Raw genomic sequence first — 21619 nt, forward strand, 5'->3', positions numbered from 1 at the left:
CCCACACCCCAGAGGCTTGCTTGAGGAGACTGAGGCTCCTTCGAAGACACTGAAAGTACGGTCTTTTAAGAAGGACTTAAGCCAGGCTAGGGCTTCTCCTGATATTCCCAGACTTAGCAGGCGGTGGAGGAGGATTTGATGGTTCACCGTATCAAATGCGGCGCTCAGATCAAGGAGGATCACTGCCACTGCTCCTTCCTGATCTAAGATCCGCCTTGCCTCCTCTGTAACCGCTACCAGGGCCGTCTCCGTTCCATGCTTGGGACGGAAGCCAGTCTGGGTAATCTCCAGCAGATGGTTGCTCTCGAAAAACGTGGTTAGGGAGGTATTAATGTGTTTGTCGAGGAGTTTGCTTGCCCAGGGGAGTAGTGGGATGGGTCGATAGTTCTTGAAGTTGCAAGGGTCGAGATTAGGTTTTTTCAGGAGTGCACGTACCCTGGCATGTTTCCAAGATAGTGGGACTGTGCTGGTTATTATCGAGGAGTTCAGCAGTTCCAGTAGTGTGGGGAGGATTGCCTGCCCAACCGAGATCAGTGTGTTCGGTGGCGCAGGATCACAGGGTGAGCCGGATTTTATTTGGCGCATTAGCGAGTCTAGTGTTACTGAGTCTAGCTGTGGGAGGTAGGCTAGAGTGTTATGGGACGATACCTCTGTTTCTGTTGATGGGGGAGGGCCTTTGGAGGATGGTTCTGCTTCAGTGTTCGGAAAAGATGTATAGATGTTGTTTATCTTGAGGAAAAAGAAGTCAGCTAGATCGTCACATCGTGGGCGTTCAATGGGGTTAACGGTTGGGGGGAGTGGAAGCGTAGTGAGACTTTTTACCGTTCGGTACATTTCTTTGGGCTTGCACTTGGCTGCCATTATTTTATCCTCGTAGTAGGCCGATTGAGTCAGTTTTATTGCTGACTTGTAGGCTCTGATGGCCTCTCTGTATGTGGTTTTGTCCGTGGCAGTGTAGCTTAGGCGCCACTTCCTTTCTAGCCTCTTGCAGGTGCGTTTTTTCTCTCTAAGCTCTTCCGAGTACCAGGGGGCTGTTTTATGGTGTCTTTTTGATCTGGTGGTGCGAAGGGGTAGTATGGAATCTAGCGAGTTCATGATCCAGCTGTCGTACTCGCTATTGCCTTTTGAGGGGTCGCTGTTGAGTACAGGCCTAGTTTTGGTAAGATCGCTGGCCCATTTCTCCAGACAGAGTTTGGACCAGTTCCTCGATCTGAGGGGGATATGGGGGGATGGAGCGCACTTGCGTGTGGTCCAAGTGAGTGGAATGAGGAAGTGGTCAGTCCATGGGAGACGAATGAGAGTGCCAACTGCTAGTTGTGGGCCGTTGCTGAACACAGGATCTAGTAGGTGGCCTTTTATATGGGTGTGGGAGGGGACAAGCTGCTCTAATTCGACTGCCGCTAGACTGGCCGTTAGCTCGTTGGCGACATTGTCCTGTGTGTTGTCGATGTGTATGTTGAGGTCGCCTAGTACTGTGAAATTCGCCGATGAGGTAGTTAGTTCGGCCACGGTAGAAGGCAGCGCAGCGGGGAACTGTTTGAGCGCTCCGGGAGGGCGGTAGATGAGGATGCCAGTGAAGCTTTTGTTAGGGGAGAATTTAATGGCAAAGTGCAAACTTTCACAGTCCGCGATGGGCTCTAAAGTACACCGGCAGGTGTAGACGTCTTTGTAGATGATGGCGAGCCCCCCACCTTTTCCCTGGGCGCGGTCCAGGTGGGCGATCTGGTAGCCTGGTGTGAGTGCTTGGACCAGGTCGGGCTCAGAGTCCTGGGTGAGCCATGTTTCAGTCAAAAAGACTATGTCTGGCATGAGCTCATCCAGCAGCATTGAAATCTCCAGACTGTGTTTGGGTAGGGATCTGCAGTTTAGCAGCAGCATTTGGTATTCCCGCAGCTCATCCTTCTGAGGGGAGCTGAAGAGCTCTGTCTCACAGTGAGGGCACAGATGGGGCATTTCCAAGGAGTGGAATACTTGGCAGCATTTGGTTTTATCGGTGTACCTCAGCTGGTAGAGAGTTTCGATGCTATATTGCCTGTTAGTTTCCATGGGTGGGGGGTAGGGTGTTGGGGGGATGGCCCCTAGCCCCGGCCAGCCGAGGACAGACGCAGACGGGCTTGCCTTTGGCACGCCTTTGGCGCGCTGGCTGCGCACCCGCTGCGCGCGTCCGCTGCGCGTCTGAGAAATGCACATTCACCCCAATACAGAGATCTAGGCCTAAATCCATTGGCTTTTTGCTCACCATGCCATTCCAGTTTGGATCCAGCCATATGCAAATCAGTCTTGACCATGCACCCAATGGGAACAGTCCAGCCCGAACTGCCAGGCCAGGTCCTCCGTGGACTGAAAAAAAGCATCCTAGGACCGGTTTCAGGCTTTTAGCCCTTATGAGCCAGGATAGCTTAACTCCAGTGGCATGGAGAGCATGGGACTCACGTCTGAGCATACCCCTCTGACTCGGGGTGACAAATGCAAAAAGAACAATTGATGGACAGAATGCAGAACAATGTCATACATTCACCCCAGTACAGAGATCTGGGCCTAAATCCATTGAGCCCAATGGGAAAATTCCAGCCTAAACTGCTAGGCCAGGTCCTCCCTGGACTGGAAACAAGCATTCTAGGACCTGTTTCGGGCTTTCAGCCCTCATCAGCCAGGATAGCTTGACCCGTCAACCGGGCGGAAAAGCGGCGGACGGGAATATGGCGGGGGAAATGGGAGGTGGGCGAGGAATGATGTAGGGCATATCGCCACCGCCATGCGGGCGGTAGCGCATCGCCCTACATCATAATAGACTCCCTTGTGTGTAAAAATTAAAATAAATACCCTCTCATGAAAGAGTAAGGCATTATGCAGCACAATTAATAGTATTCTTGTCATGCAAAATAAATTGAGGCATGCTAGCGTCAGTTACTTTGCCTCTCTGCAGTCTGCAGCTGGGACAGCTGCAATGGACAGTTTATTGCCTTACCATAACTCCATTGGCCCTGTTCTTCTCTGACTGCCTTTTAATACTACCCTGTCCCTGACTCCAAAAAGGCAGATGAATAATAATACTCTGTCACACTCGTCACATATAAATTGCAATGTCCTTTCTGGTGTAAGAAGACAGTGGCAAAAACGATGCACTGCAGTACAGGGAAAGGAATTGGATATGCATTTTATTTGGCACGTTAGTCACAGAGTATCCCATCCGCCAAACTCTGAATCAGGTACTTAGTCCCACATTCCTCTCTGTCCTCGCCCCCACCACAAATTATTTTCAACAAATACCTTTGCTTGGAAATAAGGAACGTTACTCTACTGCTGGGCAAGTAAGAGGCATTAGGCTAGGCAGAGGCTTAGCTATAGAATAGTGGAGTGTCACTGATCATCACGTGCTATGCTTTGGCTTAGTCAGTCACTGCAGTTGATAAACGATGAAAGGGAAACATTTGAACAGGTCTAAATCCATTATGGAAGCCATGAAATATCTATGTATAATCACTTGGCCAGAAAAATGTGGCACATGCCAAGGATGAATTTTTTAATTTCTTTTGGTGAGGCTTCAGTAAACCCAGGGGTCTTTCCTAAATTGCCAATAGTGACCGTGGGAGCAGTTGTTGAATTTTTACCTGGCTGCTGCACTGCTCGAATCCTGCCGCCGCCACTCTTACCATCCCCGCGGCTGCCGAGTGGAGGACTCGGCTTCCCATCACCCTTTGCGGTGGCGCAGCCTGGACCTGTCATCCCTGCGCCTGGAGGCGCTACTAAAGCTGCGTGTCTCCGGTGGAGCGGGTGAGGCTTCAGTAAACCCAGGGGTCTTTCCTAAATTGCCAATAGTGACCGTGGGAGCAGTTGTTGAATTTTTACCTGGCCGCTGCATTGCTCGAGTCCTCCCGCCTCCGCTCCTACCATCCCTGCGGCTGCCGAGTGGAGGACTCGGCTTCCCATCACCCTTCGCGGCGGCACAGCCTGGACCTGTCATCCCTGCGCCTAGAGGCGCTACTAAAGCTGCGTGTCCCCGGTGGAGCGGGTGAGGCTTCAGTAAACCCAGGGGTCTTTCCTAAATTGCCAATAGTGACCGTGGGAGCAGTTGTTGAATTTTTACCTGGCCGCTGCATTGCTTGAGTCCTCCCGCCTCCGCTCCTACCATCCCTGCGGCTGCCGAGTGGAGGACTCGGCTTCCCATCACCCTTTGCGGCGGCACAGCCTGGACCTGTCATCCCTGCGCCTAGAGGCGCTACTAAAGCTGCGTGTCCCCGGTGGAGCGGGTGAGGCTTCAGTAAACCCAGGGGTCTTTCCTAAATTGCCAATAGTAACCGTGGGAGCAGTTGTTGAATTTTTACCTGGCCGCTGCATTGCTCGAGTCCTCCCGCCGCCGCTCCTACCATCCCCGCGGCTGCCGAGTGGAGGACTCGGCTTCCCATCACCCTTTGCGGCGGCGCAGCCTGGACCTGTCATCCCTGCGCCTGGAGGCGCTACTAAAGCTACGTGTCCCCGGTGGAGCGGGTGAGGCTTCAGTAAACCCAGGGGTCTTTCCTAAATTGCCAATAGTGACCGCGGGAGCAGTTGTTGAATTTTTACATGGCCGCTGCATTGCTCGAGTCCTCCCGCCGCCGCTTCTACCATCCCCGTGGCTGCCGAGTGGAGGACTCGGCTTCCCATCACCCTTTGTGGCGGCGCAGCCTGGACCTGTCATCCCTGCGCCTGAAGGCGCTACTAAAGCTGCGTGTCCCCCGCATCGCGGGACGGCGGGCGAAGCCCGGGCAAAGGGCGGGCCCTCTGTGGCCCTCAGAGGCCTGAGGAGACTGGGCTAGGCCACCCCCCTTGATTTGTATTCTACGGCCAGGACTATATGTGATGCACACTAGTAAGCAAACAAATAATCGATTAATTGTCACACAGCTGTTTGCGACTTCTGTCTGTGTATCCATTTGTGTAACCCTACCCGTAGGACTTAGTGTGGTCTAATTGTTCTCCCACATTTTCCTGTATACATTATGACTTCGCATGTCTCAAAGGGGAAATTCTCAGGGGTAAATAGAGGTACGCTAGATGATTATGTTATAACGGTCACCTCGGGAATTGAAAAGGAAATCGCCCTGGCTGAGGGACGAGCTGAGCGACGCCGCTCTGTTGAGCTCATCATAAATAAACGCTCATCTTTGGGATTGATACAGTTAGCAACTTCGCCACTCACCACGACTCATATTGAAAGCGAGGGACCTGATAGCTCTAGTAATGACAGTATTCCATTACTTTTGCGAGAGGGAACTTCTTCACTTAATATAAATAATGTAAATAGTGAGCTGAACTTTCATGTCGCCGCCTCTCTTTTGACAGCAGAGGCAGAAGTTCTAGAAGATATACCTCCAACAATAGTGGAGATTTCACCAATAGTGAAGACTGTCCAAAGGGAAAACTCTAAAACTCCCAAGCGTTCCCGACAACAAGGCCCCCCACCAAAAAAGAGGAGAAAGAGGAAGAGTGGTCAACAGAAAACTAAGCATACTCGACCTGAGTCTGGCACTCCTAAAAGTCCTCTCCCGAATACACCAGCGAGACCTGCCATAATCACTCCTCCACATTATCCAGTGAAAAAAGCACCTAGTAATGATCTATTGGGTAGTATTGAACAATTATTTAGATCCTTTACACTACCATTAATAGAGAGATTGAGAAAAATGGAACTTCAGTTGGGGACACTAGAACAAATAAATGGGGAAACAGAGGTGTAACCAAGGACACACCAAAGCCTACACTAGTGCCCTCAAACCCTCCTGTCCAAAAGGAAGCTAATCCCAACAGTCAAACTAAATCAAAACCCCTGAAACCATTGCCTCCCAAAATACCACGCCAAAACATCAAAAGCAGGGATAAAGAGGGTCAGACAGGAGAGAAACCTAATCTCTCGGGAAATGCACAAAATATGAAAGACCTTCAAAACCCTGACAGGGTAATGCAGACCAAAAGGCATAGAGTAGAACTGCCACCCGAAGCAGTTCCGCTCGTTGTGCTTCTTACGGGAGTTCCATCACTAGAGGAGGGTAAGAGAGAAGATTATCACCAGCTAAAAAATAAAGCTATGTTTTGGCTTAGACAAAATCGCCCACTTCCCCCAAACTTAAACGGTGAAATCCTAAACGGAAGATGTCTCTCTTGGTTGGGACATAGAAAAAAGATTTAACGGGTGATATCATTGTAAGTAATTTTAGAGACCATAGGGCAGTCAGATATATCTTAAATTGGCCCCTAGAGAAGGGTACTAATGGCATCACACCCAGTGAATTGACTTATTTCTATCCCAGACCTGTAATGGCACCCATTAACAATTCTAGGGTCCTATCTCGATACCAGGATGATGGCTTTCTATCTGTTTATAACCACTATGCGGCTTTAGCAGGTATGGAGGGAGTGGACTGACTTTCCTCTCTGGACATAGTGAAGGAAGGGGGAAATGGGGGACAATTATATCTGTCCTCAGATCTAAGGGAAAGAGCAGAGTTTTCTCCATCACATAATTTGGGCGAAACTGAGAAACACTTAGATCAATTGGTAGAAGATGATGCACCGTTGAAGAATAAAAGCCTAGTTCTAGCCCCACCTATGCAACTGTGCAAACCAATATTAACATTACCACTAGAAGTCAAGTTGAATAATACCCGCAATTTAAAAATACTTAGTTGGAACATAGCGGGTTTGGAACCTAGATTGGAGGACAAAGACTGGGTCGAACTAATCTCAGGTTATGATATAATAATGTTTCAAGAAACTTGGGCACCTTATGATTTGAATGTTAATGGGTTCCACTGCTATAATATAGCGGCTCGCAAACCGCATTTTGGCCGCGCAGTCGGAGGACTGTTTGTTGGTTTTAGCATTATGGCTGGGGGGAAACATAGGATTATTAACACGGAGAATGCCAATATACAAGCTATTGAATATACACGGCAGGCTCCTTTTGTTTTGATAAACTTTTATAACAATGATTTTATTTCAATCCCAAACAGGAATTTTCTAGCGCTCACCAAATTTATTTCCAAATTAGAGGATAGCTGGGGCAAAAGTGAAGGACTTGAAATGATTTTAGGTGGCGATTTCAATGCCCAGCTCCCAAATAATAATTGGCAAGAAAAACAAAGGAAGGGGGATCCGGTAAATCAAAGGGGCCAAGAATTGAAAAGTCTGTTAGATGAGCATATTCTGACGAATATTATGGATTCTGGTCAGAAGATCTCGCTACAGCAAGTACCTACGCACAGAGGTCGAGCTAGTACCTCTATTATTGATTTTATTTTTGTTTCCCCTGGTATGGCAGACCGTGTAGTAGCAACAGATGTTGTAGCTTCAGACTTTGGGGATCATAATCCAGTAACGGTAACTATGAGGTTAGACCCCCGACCTGTTTTCTGTGCGACACTAGGAGCAAGAGACATAAGTGTAATCACAGATAAACTAAGGTTGAAATGGAAAGGGATAGATAAAGCTGGAATTACAAAGTCGTTGTTAAAGAACAGATATCAATAGACCGTTGTTTAGATTCTACAACTGATGGTCAGGTTATTATTTCCTGTTTTAGCAGAATATGCTCTACAGTTAGAACCTTGCCAGCAGGCCTAGGCCCAAAAGAACCTAGGTGGTTTGATAATAACTGCTCTGTGGCTAATAGGAATTTACGTAAGGCTCTTTCAGAGATTCCCAGAATTAGGGCGAATGTAAGTGCAGCAAGGAAAATATACAAACTGACTGTAGAGAAACGGAGAGCCACACTTTTGGGCGAACGTTGGGAGTCCCTGTCTGAAACTGCGGAAGGGAAGCTAAGTAAATTATTCTGGCCCGCAGTTAAAGAACTCCGAAATATGGGTCAACAACTCACCCCGATTAGTTACACCATCGCCAGCGAAACTTGGGAATGCCACTTCTCTAAAATGTATGCCTCTTCATTGAATAGCTAGAATAGCGAGGATATAAACAATTTTGAAAACACAACAGGTGATGGACCGAATGTGGATCAATGTCACACACTCAACCCAGTCCAAAGATCTGGGCCCAAATCCATCGTTATTTTGCACTCCACACCACCCTGGGTTAGACAATGGCGATATGCAAATCAGCTCTGACCCTGTGCCCCATGGGAACAGTCCAGTCCGAACTACAAAAGCCATGTCCTTCCCAGAACGGAATCAAGCATCCGAGGACCGGACCGGTTTCGAGGTAACACCTCTCATCAGCCCGGCTAGCTTGACTCCAGTAGTGTGGAGTGCCTGGGACCCACGACTGGGCATCCCCAGCGCACTTAGGGCGGAATATGCAAACTTTACAGGTGATGGACCGAATGTGGTCAATGTCACACACTCAACCCAGTCCAAAGATCTGGGCCCAAATCCATCGTTATTTTGCACTCCACACCACCCTGGGTTAGACAATGGCGATATGCAAATCAGCTCTGACCCTGTGCCCCATGGGAACAGTCCAGTCCGAACTACAAAAGCCATGTCCTTCCCAGAACGGAATCAAGCATCCGAGGACCGGACCGGTTTCGAGGTAACACCTCTCATCAGCCCGGCTAGCTTGACTCCAGTAGTGTGGAGTGCCTGGGACCCACGTCTGGGCATCCCCAGCGCACTTAGGGCGGAATATGCAAACACAACAGGTGATGGACCGAATGTGGATCAATGTCACACACTCAACCCAGTCCAAAGATCTGGGCCCAAATCCATCGTTATTTTGCACTCCACACCACCCTGGGTTAGACAATGGTGATATGCAAATCAGCTCTGACCCTGTGCCCCATGGGAACAGTCCAGTCCGAACTACAAAAGCCATGTCCTTCCCAGAACGGAATCAAGCATCCGAGGACCGGACCGGTTTCGAGGTAACACCTCTCATCAGCCCGGCTAGCTTGACTCCAGTAGTGTGGAGTGCCTGGGACCCACGTCTGGGCATCCCCAGCGCACTTAGGGCGGAATATGCAAACACAACAGGTGATGGACCGAATGTGGATCAATGTCACACACTCAACCCAGTCTAAAGATCTGGGCCCAAATCCATCGTTATTTTGCACTCCACACCACCCTGGGTTAGACAATGGCGATATGCAAATCAGCTCTGACCCTGTGCCCCATGGGAACAGTCCAGTCCGAACTACAAAAGCCATGTCCTTCCCAGAACGGAATCAAGCATCCGAGGACCGGACCGGTTTCGAGGTAACACCTCTCATCAGCCCGGCTAGCTTGACTCCAGTAGTGTGGAGTGCCTGGGACCCACGTCTGGGCATCCCCAGCGCACTTAGGGCGGAATATGCAAACACAACAGGTGATGGACCGAATGTGGATCAATGTCACACACTCAACCCAGTCCAAAGATCTGGGCCCAAATCCATCGTTATTTTGCACTCCACACCACCCTGGGTTAGACAATGGCGATATGCAAATCAGCTCTGACCCTGTGCCCCATGGGAACAGTCCAGTCCGAACTACAAAAGCCATGTCCTTCCCAGAACGGAATCAAGCATCCGAGGACCGGACCGGTTTCGAGGTAACACCTCTCATCAGCCCGGCTAGCTTGACTCCAGTAGTGTGGAGTGCCTGGGACCCACGTCTGGGCATCCCCAGCGCACTTAGGGCGGAATATGCAAACACAACAGGTGATGGACCGAATGTGGATCAATGTCACACACTCAACCCAGTCCAAAGATCTGGGCCCAAATCCATCGTTATTTTGCACTCCACACCACCCTGGGTTAGACAATGGTGATATGCAAATCAGCTCTGACCCTGTGCCCCATGGGAACAGTCCAGTCCGAACTACAAAAGCCATGTCCTTCCCAGAACGGAATCAAGCATCCGAGGACCGGACCGGTTTCGAGGTAACACCTCTCATCAGCCCGGCTAGCTTGACTCCAGTAGTGTGGAGTGCCTGGGACCCACGTCTGGGCATCCCCAGCGCACTTAGGGCGGAATATGCAAACACAACAGGTGATGGACCGAATGTGGATCAATGTCACACACTCAACCCAGTCCAAAGATCTGGGCCCAAATCCATCGTTATTTTGCACTCCACACCACCCTGGGTTAGAGCGGAATATGCAAACACAACAGGTGATGGACCGAATGTGGATCACCTGTTGTGTTTGCATATTCTGTAGTTCGGACTGGACTGTTCCCATGGGGCACAGGGTCAGAGCTGATTTGCATATCGCCATTGTCTAACCCAGGGTGGTGTGGAGTGCAAAATAACAATGGTTTTGGGCCCAGATCTTTGGACTGGGTTGAGTGTGTGACATTGATCCACATTCGGTCCATCACCTGTTGTGTTTGCATATTCCGCCCTAAGTGCGCTGGGGATGCCCAGACGTGGGTTCCAGGCACTCCACACCACTGGAGTCAAGCTAGCCGGGCTGATGAGAGGTGTTACCTCGAAACCGGTCCGGTCCTCGGATGCTTGATTCCGTTCTGGGAAGGACATGGCTTTTGTAGTTCGGACTGGACTGTTCCCATGGGGCACAGGGTCAGAGCTGATTTGCATATCGCCATTGTCTAACCCAGGGTGGTGTGGAGTGCAAAATAACGATGGATTTGGGCCCAGATCTTTGGACTGGGTTGAGTGTGTGACATTGATCCACATTCGGTCCATCACCTGTTGTGTTTGCATAAACAATTTTGAGGCATCTAATAACCTAAACTTTAACTTGGGAGAAGTGGAAGAAGCAATCGCCCAGAGTCTGGGAAATAAAGCCCCTGGCCCAGATGGGCTACCCATGGACCTTATCAAATGGCAACCGGGTCTATGGGCTCCAATACTGGTGAATGTTTTTAATAGTCTCCTAAAGCCAAAATGCCAGAAACTTGGGGTACTAGCATAATAGTCCCCATACATAAGAAAGGAGACAGGTCTGATCCCATGAATTACAGGCCTATCTCATTGTTAGATAACTCTCTAAAAATTTTAGGGCGTGTTATCTATAATAGGCTTACTACATGGATAGAAGACAGTGGTATCCTGTCTTCATGCCAACTAGGATTTAGAAATAGGGTCAGTACAGTTGAACAATGCCTCAACTTGAAACAAATTATTGATAAATATAACATTGCACGGTCGGTTCCTATTTATTTAGCGTTTATGGACCTGTCTTCAGCTTTTGATTTTGTTAACAGGTCCAAACTTTGGTCCATTCTATTGGAGGATGGTCTGGATACTGCCCTGGTTCACTTTTTAGCTTTTCTACATACAGATTCAAAATCCAGAGTGACAATAGGTATGGGTGGAGAATTATCAGGAACAATTAATATAGGTAGAGGAGTTAGGCAGGGGTGCATTTTAGCACCCTTGCTCTTCATAATCTATATTAATGGCCTGAGTAAGCACCTTGAAAAATCCAACCCAGACGTCCCGCCAGTAAATGGTAAACCGGTACCTGCTCTTCTGTATGCAGACGATGCAGTGCCACTGGGACGAACACCTAATTCACTCCGTACTTTGGTCTTAAATTTTACAGATTTTATGGATAAACTAGATTTGAGGGTAAATTAAAAAAAATCTTTTATAATGTCTTGTGGGCAAGGCAAGCGGCAGATGAAATCCATACAGATTGGAGAAGGAAAACTTTTTGGAACTCATAATTTCCCATACTTGGGAGTGACCTTTGCTGCGAATGACTCGTGGACTGGGCATTTGGCCCAGGCCACGGGCAAATTCTCAAAGGCCACTAACTCAATTTTAAGTATTACAAGACCAAAGAGATATGATGCCATTAAAGCGATTGTACATTTTTTTTAATTACAGTGTGTCCCGGTAGCGACCTATGGGGCAGAAGTATGGGGCATTGGGAAAAGTACCACTATCCAGCAAATAGAGAATAGGTTCTGCAGGAAATTGTTAAGTGTCCCAATTTACACATCTAATTTTATCACACATAGTGAAACCTTCAATTTGTCTCAGATTTTGTTAATACTCGCCCAGCTTTATTTTGCCACTCGGTTTGGATGAACCAGTCAGCAAAACTTACACAAGAGATAATAACTGACTGTTTAAATTGCGAAAGAGGGAGGAAGTTCCCGTGCCTTTCATATGTGCACACTAGCCTGCAGGAAGTAGGTATGGGAAATATCTTTTCTAACCCTAATGATGCTAGTAATGTTAAGAAATCTGAATTGAAAGAAGCACTAAAAACACTTTATTTACAGAAAAGATTGACGATCGAATCAGGGAAAACCACAGTCGCTAGGTACCTGAATATTGAGGCGCCTAGATGTACCTTTGCATTGTATTTAACATTATCATTGACTAGTTGGGAAAGAAGTTTATTATTCTGCCTAAGGGCTGGTACTGTGAGGTATCTGTAAAACTTCCCTTTGGGTTACCAGCAAAGTACAGCTAAAATTAGCTGCCCTTGTGATGGGCAAAGTACACAAAAGGACCTGCACTTTCTCTTTTGTTGGAAATTTTATGTGAAATATACAAAATGGTTATTAATTCAGTTTTTTTAAAAACATAGACTCATTACTCTGGAACAATCCTATCAGGCACTGTTAAATTTAGATAATGAAGAAGTAATTTGTCGTACCGGTACCTTTTTAAAAATTGCTGTTGGTGCACGCAAAATGATGGTAAATGTTTAAATTGTAATATAACCTGTTTTATTGTATTTTAATGGATAATAGTATTTTATGGAATATGCACTATGATATGTACTTTTATGAATTGAAAAAATTTGAATAAAGATTCTTTGAACTTGAATTTCCTTTGGTAGGCTGGGACAGAACTTAGGAAAGAATAATGGAGTGACATACTAATAGGATGTGACTGAGTGACACTGGGAAACACACCTTGTTTTGATCTGTAATGCATTGAAAACTTCATATTGCAGCCTTAAATGAAACAGACACACATTGCACAGTCAACAAAGCAGTGTCAAATTGAATCATGCTGCAGTTAAGTCACGGGTAGGGAAATGCAATGGGCAGGGAGAGGATGAATAATGATGGGTGGGATATCTACCCCACTTTACAAATGCAGTATACTAAATTTGTCAATAAGCACGCAATGTGACTTACCCCCAACCATCCTTGACATCACTGGGACTCTCCCACTAACCGCCTCTTGGGCAGCCTCCATTGCACTGGGGCTGCAGACACCACCAGCCCTGGCACTGTGTAGCTACGAAAGAAATTACACTTTTTAGATGCCAGATTTGTCTCCTAAGTAATTATTATAAGTTTTGAACAAAGTACAACCGCAATACCTCACAACAGTTCGGTTAGCAGTATCTTCAATCAAAACTATCACTTTGGGCGGTTTGTTGGTCAACAATTTTAGAAAAGCCAGGTAGTTAAGCTAACCAAAAACTTTTGTAATGGAGGGGCAGAGCTATGATGACTTTGAGCCGTTGAAATGCAATGAAGGAGTGGAATGGTCAATGAAGGACACATGGTCTTAGTTTGGGAAATGCAATGAGATCTCATACTTTCCTGCCATGTTGTACTGTCATGGAAACTGCTGGTATGCTGTATAAATGAATGATAGCACAACATTGGGGGGCCCATGACCATTGCCACTTTCTGGTTTTGACAGTTTGAGCACAAGCAAGAAAGCCTTCTCAACTAACATGCTTCGTGATTAATAGCCTACTTGGGCCTGAAATTGGCACAGTACCAAAATCTGTTTTCTTAGTCTGACAGTGTCATCAAATATATAAAGGGAGAGGGGAAGATTATTAAAAAAGCATAAGAAAGGTACAGAGTACAAACAGGAGGAAGTCAGCTACAAAAACATAAAACATGGAAAACAGCATAACAAGAATTTAACTACATTAGATAGAATTAAAAACGAAGGAGACAGTATAAAAAAAAAGAAAATAAGGCAAAGTAATTCTAATAGTGGGGAGAGGTAAAAGTTGGGAAAGTAATATAAATAATTGGACCTGCTGGAGCCAGCAGAGCCATCGGCCACTGCGCTGATGGTGGTTATTCTACCCTCCGTAGCACTGGTGGTGGCGGTAGCCCCTTCATCCGCCTATGATGCCCTCTTGCCTTTGGGTGCAGATGGAAGAAATAAAGATAATAAAAAATAGATATGGGGTACAATTATGGCAGATGCAGTAGCATTGTACTTTTCTAAATCATATTGCATATAGTACTAGTATTGAGTTGATATATTCCTAATTTTCTAAACCTAAAACCTATTTCTAATTTCCTAAACTGCATTTTAAAATACTAATGCAGTGCAATGAACTCCCTCTGCTGGGCCAACTCAGTCTCCCCTTTCAATCCATAGATTGTACGCATCACTGGGAGATTGATACTGTATGAGCTACAAAGAAAAGGCACAGAGAACTCTAACTCACTGATATACTACCACTATCTTTGTGACTGTACAGAAGAGTCTGCATGACTTCTTAAACAACAGGCCAAGTGAGTGCCTATGAGTGTGAGTAGGTAGCGCTGAGCAACTGGCTAGCTAAGCTGGTTCAGATATTATTTGTAACATGAACTCAACTTATCCCTGGCATGAGCAGTATGCTATTTGATTTTCTTTTAGCATTTTTAGAAAACTAAAAAATGAAACAATTACTTACCGAGCCCAGCAACCGTGATACCCAGCAGTTCAAGCAGGTCTGTTCATGGTCTTGCCAGTCTGTCCAGTGATGCATCTACTGCAGTGTTGTGCAGTGCAGCCCAGAGATACGGCACACGCACAGGTACTCCCTCCCCTATAGCACCCAACTCTCCAGCAGGGTATACCCTCTCTCAGGCCTGGTGCCTGCTGCCAGCATGGAGGGGAGGTGGTGCTGCACAAAATAAACTAGCGTGGCCACCTCCGATTTCGAAAAATAGAGCGGAACTGGAACCCTTGGCAGTGCTGGTGACTGCAAAGTGTATGGTTTGTTGTTCACACATGGCACTGGGGTGAAAAAATAAAAGAAGTAAGAAAAAAACAGCAAAGCAGAAAGAAAGAGCTAAAGGAAGTAGAACACAAGGAAGAAAGGTACAAAAAGTCACAGAAAACTTTTTAAAAAACTAGAATGCAAAATACACACACAAAAATACACATATTGAGAAAAAAACGTTAAATTAGAGGTGGATGAGTGGGATAAGTGAAGTATTGGACGAGATTAAAAGAAATTCAAAAAGCAGGTGCAGCACCATGCACAGAACAGAAAGTGGGTAAAACAAACTATCCACACCAATGCGAACAGTGTGATGCTGTTTGCAATGATTTTTCAGCGCGGAATGCTTTACTGGCTGAAAAAAGCAGCGCGAATGGTGCAGACAAGAATTCTTCCTCCTATTCAATCTCGCAGACGTTTTTTTTGGGACAGGACAAAGATCCACTGAGCAAAACTCCACAGGTTCTGCTCAGCCTGTGTTTTTACGGCCTATGGCAACATTTATACCCTTGGAGAAGCTTGTTCTGTGCAGCTCTACTCTACTTTTTTTGGATGATAAAATATATGATCTGCTTACTACAGCAGCAACAATGTGCTTTATTTATATAAGGATGGTTGTGATCTGCTTGAGCATTGAGTACTGGGGGAGCCACAGTGTTACCAAGTTCAAAAGATAACAACACTCCTGAAAAGGTATTAAGCTTGGCAGCATGGGTTGACTTAGCCCGAGCAAGGTGTTGAGAGTGCATAGTCCAGAAATGTCACATGCCAATGGTAATCACAGTGTGTTTCTTGTTCCTGCTGCCCCTGCTGAACTCCTTTTTGTATATGTTACAAATCAGCAAGAATAAATAATAATTTGTAAAGGTTGTTGTTTTACTGCTGTTTTTGTTGTTTATTAATGATGTTATTTTTTGTTATGTTGTCAAATCGTTTTTTTAAATGCAAGGTTTGAAGTTACTACTGGTTTCTTTCCTTAACAGCTTTTAATAATTTTAAAATTAATAGTATATTCTACTGTTGACTCAAAGCTGCAGTTCATTCTTTTAGAACTATAACTGTTCTCCTTCATGTGTTTGTATATTTAGGGAACTATAGAGATGAATGCTTCTTCTCAATATAGAATACAGATTTTTATATGAGAGCCAGGTTTTGTTACGGAGGCAATTCCATTCTCATAGTATACTACACACTGATGTCTGCTGGTGGAGAGGGCAGTTATTTTGCACATCTTAATATATATGCTTGTCACTTTGGGGAGAAGTTTCAGCGCAGAGCTCTGTCTTTGTGTACACCATACTAGAAATGCTTATCTCCATAAGGAGTTGCCTGAGAGAGAGGTGAGTGTGTCCTTACATTTAAATGTGCACACTGTTTGTGCAATACTCAGTTATCAAAAGAGAGTATGCTCAATTTTACACTCTACTAATGACATTAATGATCGCGTAGAAGGTTATGAGCAGAGACAGACGTCTGTACCAATATCCTATATTCAAGTCAAGTCAAATATATCTTTATGACGGCAAACATGGCCCAGAAAGTGCAAAATTTTACAACAGACATGGTTAAAATAACATTTGAAAAGAGAGAAATAGGCCTTTAATTAAAATCCTATACAAAGATTAAAATGCGTATCATAAAAGTTTTATAAAATCTGAAATATATCTTTCTCCCCCTTGTTCTTTTCTAGAGTAAAAAAAATATCTCATTTCAAAGTGCATGGTTTCTTGTACAATTCTTTATTACCATCTTACTTCTAGTCCCCACTCTTTTCTATTCTTTTCCACCCAGAACTATATTAAGCAGGTTGGGGCAGAACCTAGGGTGAGGAACAGCAGGACTTTAGTCAGTTAGGGATATATTGTAACACATACATTTATGTAAATTAACAGCTAGTTCTTATCTGTTAACCTGTTTGGGGGTTTGCAGAAGACCCTTCTTGTGCACCACATTGAAAACAGGAACCCCGCCACACAGTAGACGATTGGAATACTAGGATCAGTTTTCAGAATCCTAAAAGTTTCAACACAGCGTCTACTACCTAAGTTTCTGCAGATGTGGGCTAACCATCTCTTTCTAGTTTTAATGTACCCCGGACAAGCAAAGAGAACATGGAGTTCCGATTCCTCAGAATGGTTACAAACGGGACACCTGACCTCATTTTGCGCTTTCCATTTAACAGTCACACAGCGCAGAGGCAGAGCTCCAAATCTGAACTGAAGATGCAGTTTCCTGGCTGTTGGGGGTTTAATAAGATCAATAGCCCTTTCAAAGACAGGGGTGTCCTTGATTTCCAGAAAGGTTATCGTATATTGCACATGTATTACTCTGGGGAGATGTAGCAGCTGAGAGGGCAGTGTGTTTACATATCATAGTCTCTATAGTTGTTATGAAGATATACTTATGAGTATAAAGGTCATTTTAACTGCATACTTTACTTGTACTTCTTTCATAATGGGGAAACATATCACCACAAAGGTAAAGCACTTTTCACACCCTAATTTGCACAAGTTTAATCCAAAAGACATATCATACTACGCAGAGTTATCATGCAAGAGACTTGTCTCAGGAAACAGGGTAGTTCCTCCCCGCAGCCTACTATGAATACCTGTCACCATGAGAAGAGGCATGATTAGAGTGATACATTTCTCTCAAACCCTACTAGAGACACCTCTTACCCTGGTAAGATGTGTTAGCAGAGAGATGACTTCCTTCCTAGACAGCACTACATATTGCTTTTGTTCGAAGGAGAGGTATGAGGACAGATCCCACTGGTTCATTACACTTATATCTACATCCACGTTTTAGTGGAGATAGGTGTTAGTGCAGAAGGCACATTTTCCCTATATACTTCTGCATATACCTGTCAGGCTGGGGAGAACTATGAGTAGACATGGAAATCCATTCCCACCCACTTATAAATATGGTTATTTCGCTGGGGAGAGAGGCTAGTACTTGTTCTACTTAGTATGGAATAATGAGGTCTTACATGTGAGGTGAGTACTATTCCTACCCTACTATGCATACTACTAAGCCTGGGAAAGGTGTGAATGGAGAGGTAGTGTTTCATTATATCCTACTCTACACACTAATAATCTTCATGCAAGCTCTCAGTGGAGAGGGTAGAGTCTCGAAATAGTCCAGTAGTGAGGATTGTAAGAGGTAAGTATTGTAATGAAGGAAATTGTAAATTCTTCCCCTTAAGTGTTTTTTCACAATCTCGTGAGTGCTTTGCATGATTGTATAAAAAAGGGGTAGTGAAAATCTGGTACATATAGATTATACATATAAAATTAAATATGTTCAGTGAGAATACAAATTCTATTATGAAAGTAGGCTTGTGAGTGTAAAGCAGCAAACACTGTCCACTCAGAGTGGATGCAGAAGCCTGTGTGCCTTACTCTCTCTAGAGGGGCTCACAAGAATCACCCCTGCTGTGTATGGGAGCTCAGGGCTCTCATAAGTTTCTTTTGAGAGTCATCAAGAAAGGAAGAAAAAGGGGAACATAGTACAAACAACATACATAATGAAAGTATAGGGTTGCTCCAAAAAGAGCTTTTTCAAGTAACATTTTCAACTTCTGTATTTATTGTGTTTTTTACCTTTTTTTGAGAGATAAAACAAAAACGAGAAACTGGGAGTAAAAAAATAAATCTTTAAAACAAAGTAGATTAAAAAAACCTACTGCCTGGGCAAGCCTTTCCCATGCACCCCTGGTTGTCTCAGATGGAAAAGGGACCATGTTTATATAAGCAGAGTTGTTATTTGCTTCAGCAGTGAGAACCTGGGAAGGCACAGTGCCACCAGGTTGAAAAGATGTGGATGATCCTCATGAGTTATCAAGCTCAGTTTGTACTGAAGTGCATTCGTTTTTTTATTTTATTTGGGAAACATTTGTGTGATGTAAATTTTAGGAGATGTTTTGTTAAAATTAAATGGTAACAACAAGCTAAAAATAAACAGTACATTCATTTCTCTTTTTTCATATTTGTCACCTGTTTGGAAAAACTTTGATGTTCATGTTTCTGAAATGTGGTTATTTTTTTTCTTTTAGATGATCATTGAAGTGATAGAAATGTTCCTGAATGCCAGCACTTTGATAGATGACATTGAGGATAACTCGAAGTTACGACAGGGCTTTCCTGTGGCCCACAGCATATATGGCATTCCGACTGTAATAAATTCAGCAAATTATGTTTATGCCCTCTGTCTTGAAAAGGTTTTGACCATTGGTCACCCTGAAGCTGTGAAAATATTCATCCATCATTTGCTGGAAATGCACAAAGGACAAGGTTTAGATATTTCCTGGAGAGATACCTACACATGTCCAACCGAAGCTCAGTATAAGGCTATGTCCTTGAAGAAGACAGGAGGATTTTTTGGATTGGTTGTAGGCCTAATGCAATTATTCTCAAACTATAAAAATGATTTGAAACCTCTTCTTAACACCCTTTCCATGTTTTACCAAATAAGGAATGATTATGCCAACCTAAAATCTAAAGAAAAAAGTGAAAACCAAGGTTTTTGTGAAGATTTAACAGAAGGAAAGTTTTCTTTTCCTGCTATACATGCTATATGGTCAAGAGCAGAAAGTACCCAAGTGCAAAACATCCTTCGTCGGAGGACAGAAAATGTAGAATTAAAAAAATATTGCATGGATTATCTTGAAAACCAGGGGTCTTTTGAGTACACCAAGCAAACGTTGCAAACTCTTGAATCAGAAGCATACAGAAAAATTGAACAGCTAGGGGGAAACCCACTGCTTGTAGCACTAGTAGGCCATCTAAGTAAACTATACAAAAATAATGACCAGGGTTGCCTTCCTTTAGATGTCAGTGTATGATTTTGTATTACTATTAATGGTATAAAATTAATATACTGCATCACTGTATTCCTCTTGCAGTTCTAAATGATTACAAAAGCGATTTAAAGTTTTGAACTGTAAAGGGTGTAATTACAATCATGAATCTTTTCCCTCCAAAGTTAATCTTAGCACATATTAATCAAGGTATATAAAATGGTAAAATATTTTAGTTATGAATAGGATGTTTAGCTAATATTCATTTCTATATGCTTTGCTAACTTGAAAAGAATCGAATTTGCTCTTTTGTCTTTGGAAAGTTAGTTTTTTTAATGACAAATATATTTAAATAGCAATGTCATGGAAAGAACTCTGACTCTGCTTTCTTATTTGCTGCTGTATGGATTAGTAATGTTGGTCAGATTATTTTTTTATTTGGAAGTGATCTAAGCTTGATACATCAATAAATTCAGACTAGGCAGTAACAAATATTGGTGTAGAAAATTGCCCAATTTTTCCTCCTCATCCCCTTAGCCTGTGTGTCTGACTTGAAGCAGAAATTCATCTGTAAATATTGACGTATAAATCATTAGGAATCCAGGTCTATAATCTACAGCCACAAATGAAATGTCTATGGTACGTCTTGTAGTTCCTACTAATCCTTACTACCTGCATATTTGTTGGACAACATAAACTAGGGGCTAGTTGCCTAGACTGATTCTAGACAGCCCCACAGGATTTGTTGGCCTATAGACCAGCTAGTTCACAGTGCCACTGTAAGCCCCCTACCAACCTTACCAGGGAGCTAATGGTTTCTGGCAATCACTGAACATGACAACCATGACCCTCCAGGGATCGTGGAAACAGTACAGAACCTTTCGCTCAGTCCCTCATGCTCAATTATTCTCAGGGAAATATACAGAGAATACATAGTAAGACGTTTTCAATACGTTTCTTGAACCAGCATTATTCTTGTATAAAATACTTGTGCTGCAATGATTAAAAGACAGAAGCTGATAAAAGTGATTCCAAGCAACCAGACATGTAAATAGTAGATATAGTTCTGCCATGGTGCTAAAGCAATGTATATATGCCGGCATATAAAACAAGGCATTAATCGAGTGCACTCCTCCTATGCGAACCCTACTGTTAGTGTACATAGAGTGTGTGCATGTGTGGAGCCAAGAATTCCCCCAAGGGACGATCCAACCCCATTACCCGATAAGAGAGAATGAAGGACCCCTTCTTGGTCACAAACTGGACTCCCCTCACGAGATGCCAGACCTCAGTGTTATAACGTCTTAGCATGCAGGGACCCTCTGTGTCAGCTGAAGTGCCTCCTCCAATCTTTCGGGATGCTCATCTTTTATAATAGAAAGCAGCCTTGCGATGAGCATATAGATTGGTGGTGTTATTGATATAGATAGCCCTGTCATCCTATGGATGAAGATAAGGATAACATTTGTACATAGAGCGAAAAGAGATCTTGTACTTAATGTTCAGGGTGGAGGGGTGTGGCTGAGAGCCTAAGATGTTGGTCGCAAAGGCGACGAGCTCCGGGCCGGGCCGCAGAAACTGTGCAAATATCTAAGGCCCCTACACCACAAGAGTGCTTGGGCACAGCATAATGACGCTACGGAACTGGAGGCGACGAGTGACACACTGAGCAGCGGGCTCACCTATAGGCGAACCGGCTGAGACTTGCACGCGAGAGGGAAGCTTTCCTATGCGAGGTCCAGGTTCCGGGCCTGCCGGGGCGTGCCCATGGCCTGCAACCAACGGACTCGGCGGAGAATAAGCCAGGGCCTGTGCATTGGGAGCCGGAGCGCGCTGCCGCCATTTCTGGAGGGCTCCCCCCCCTGGAAGCGAGAGATCCTGGACTGCGCCTGAGTTGGTACCAAGGGCAAGGATTGTGTGGGAGCTTGCTGCCTGATTTTGTCCCCTACTCTTCC

General features: G+C 44.7%; 1 protein-coding gene across 2 annotated transcripts in view; it reads left to right on the forward strand.

The window, feature by feature from the left end:
- The window catches only part of LOC147708137 (geranylgeranyl pyrophosphate synthase-like), a 287079-nt gene extending 267300 nt beyond the window's left edge, over nt 1-19779 (forward strand). Inside the window, exon 3 of one of the 2 annotated variants that reach the window (XM_086925314.1) lies at nt 18921-19779. In XM_086925314.1, coding sequence (XP_086781440.1) covers nt 18921-19709 — 789 coding nt within the window. In that variant the 3' untranslated portion in view covers nt 19710-19779. The remainder of the gene's footprint in view (nt 1-18920) is intronic. The other variant, XM_086925313.1, reaches the window with a different exon arrangement.
- Nucleotides 19780-21619: the final 1840 nt, after the last annotated feature.

Source organism: Lissotriton vulgaris, chromosome 6 (assembly GCF_964263255.1).
Source record: "Lissotriton vulgaris chromosome 6, aLisVul1.2, whole genome shotgun sequence".
Taxonomy (NCBI): domain Eukaryota; kingdom Metazoa; phylum Chordata; class Amphibia; order Caudata; family Salamandridae; genus Lissotriton; species Lissotriton vulgaris.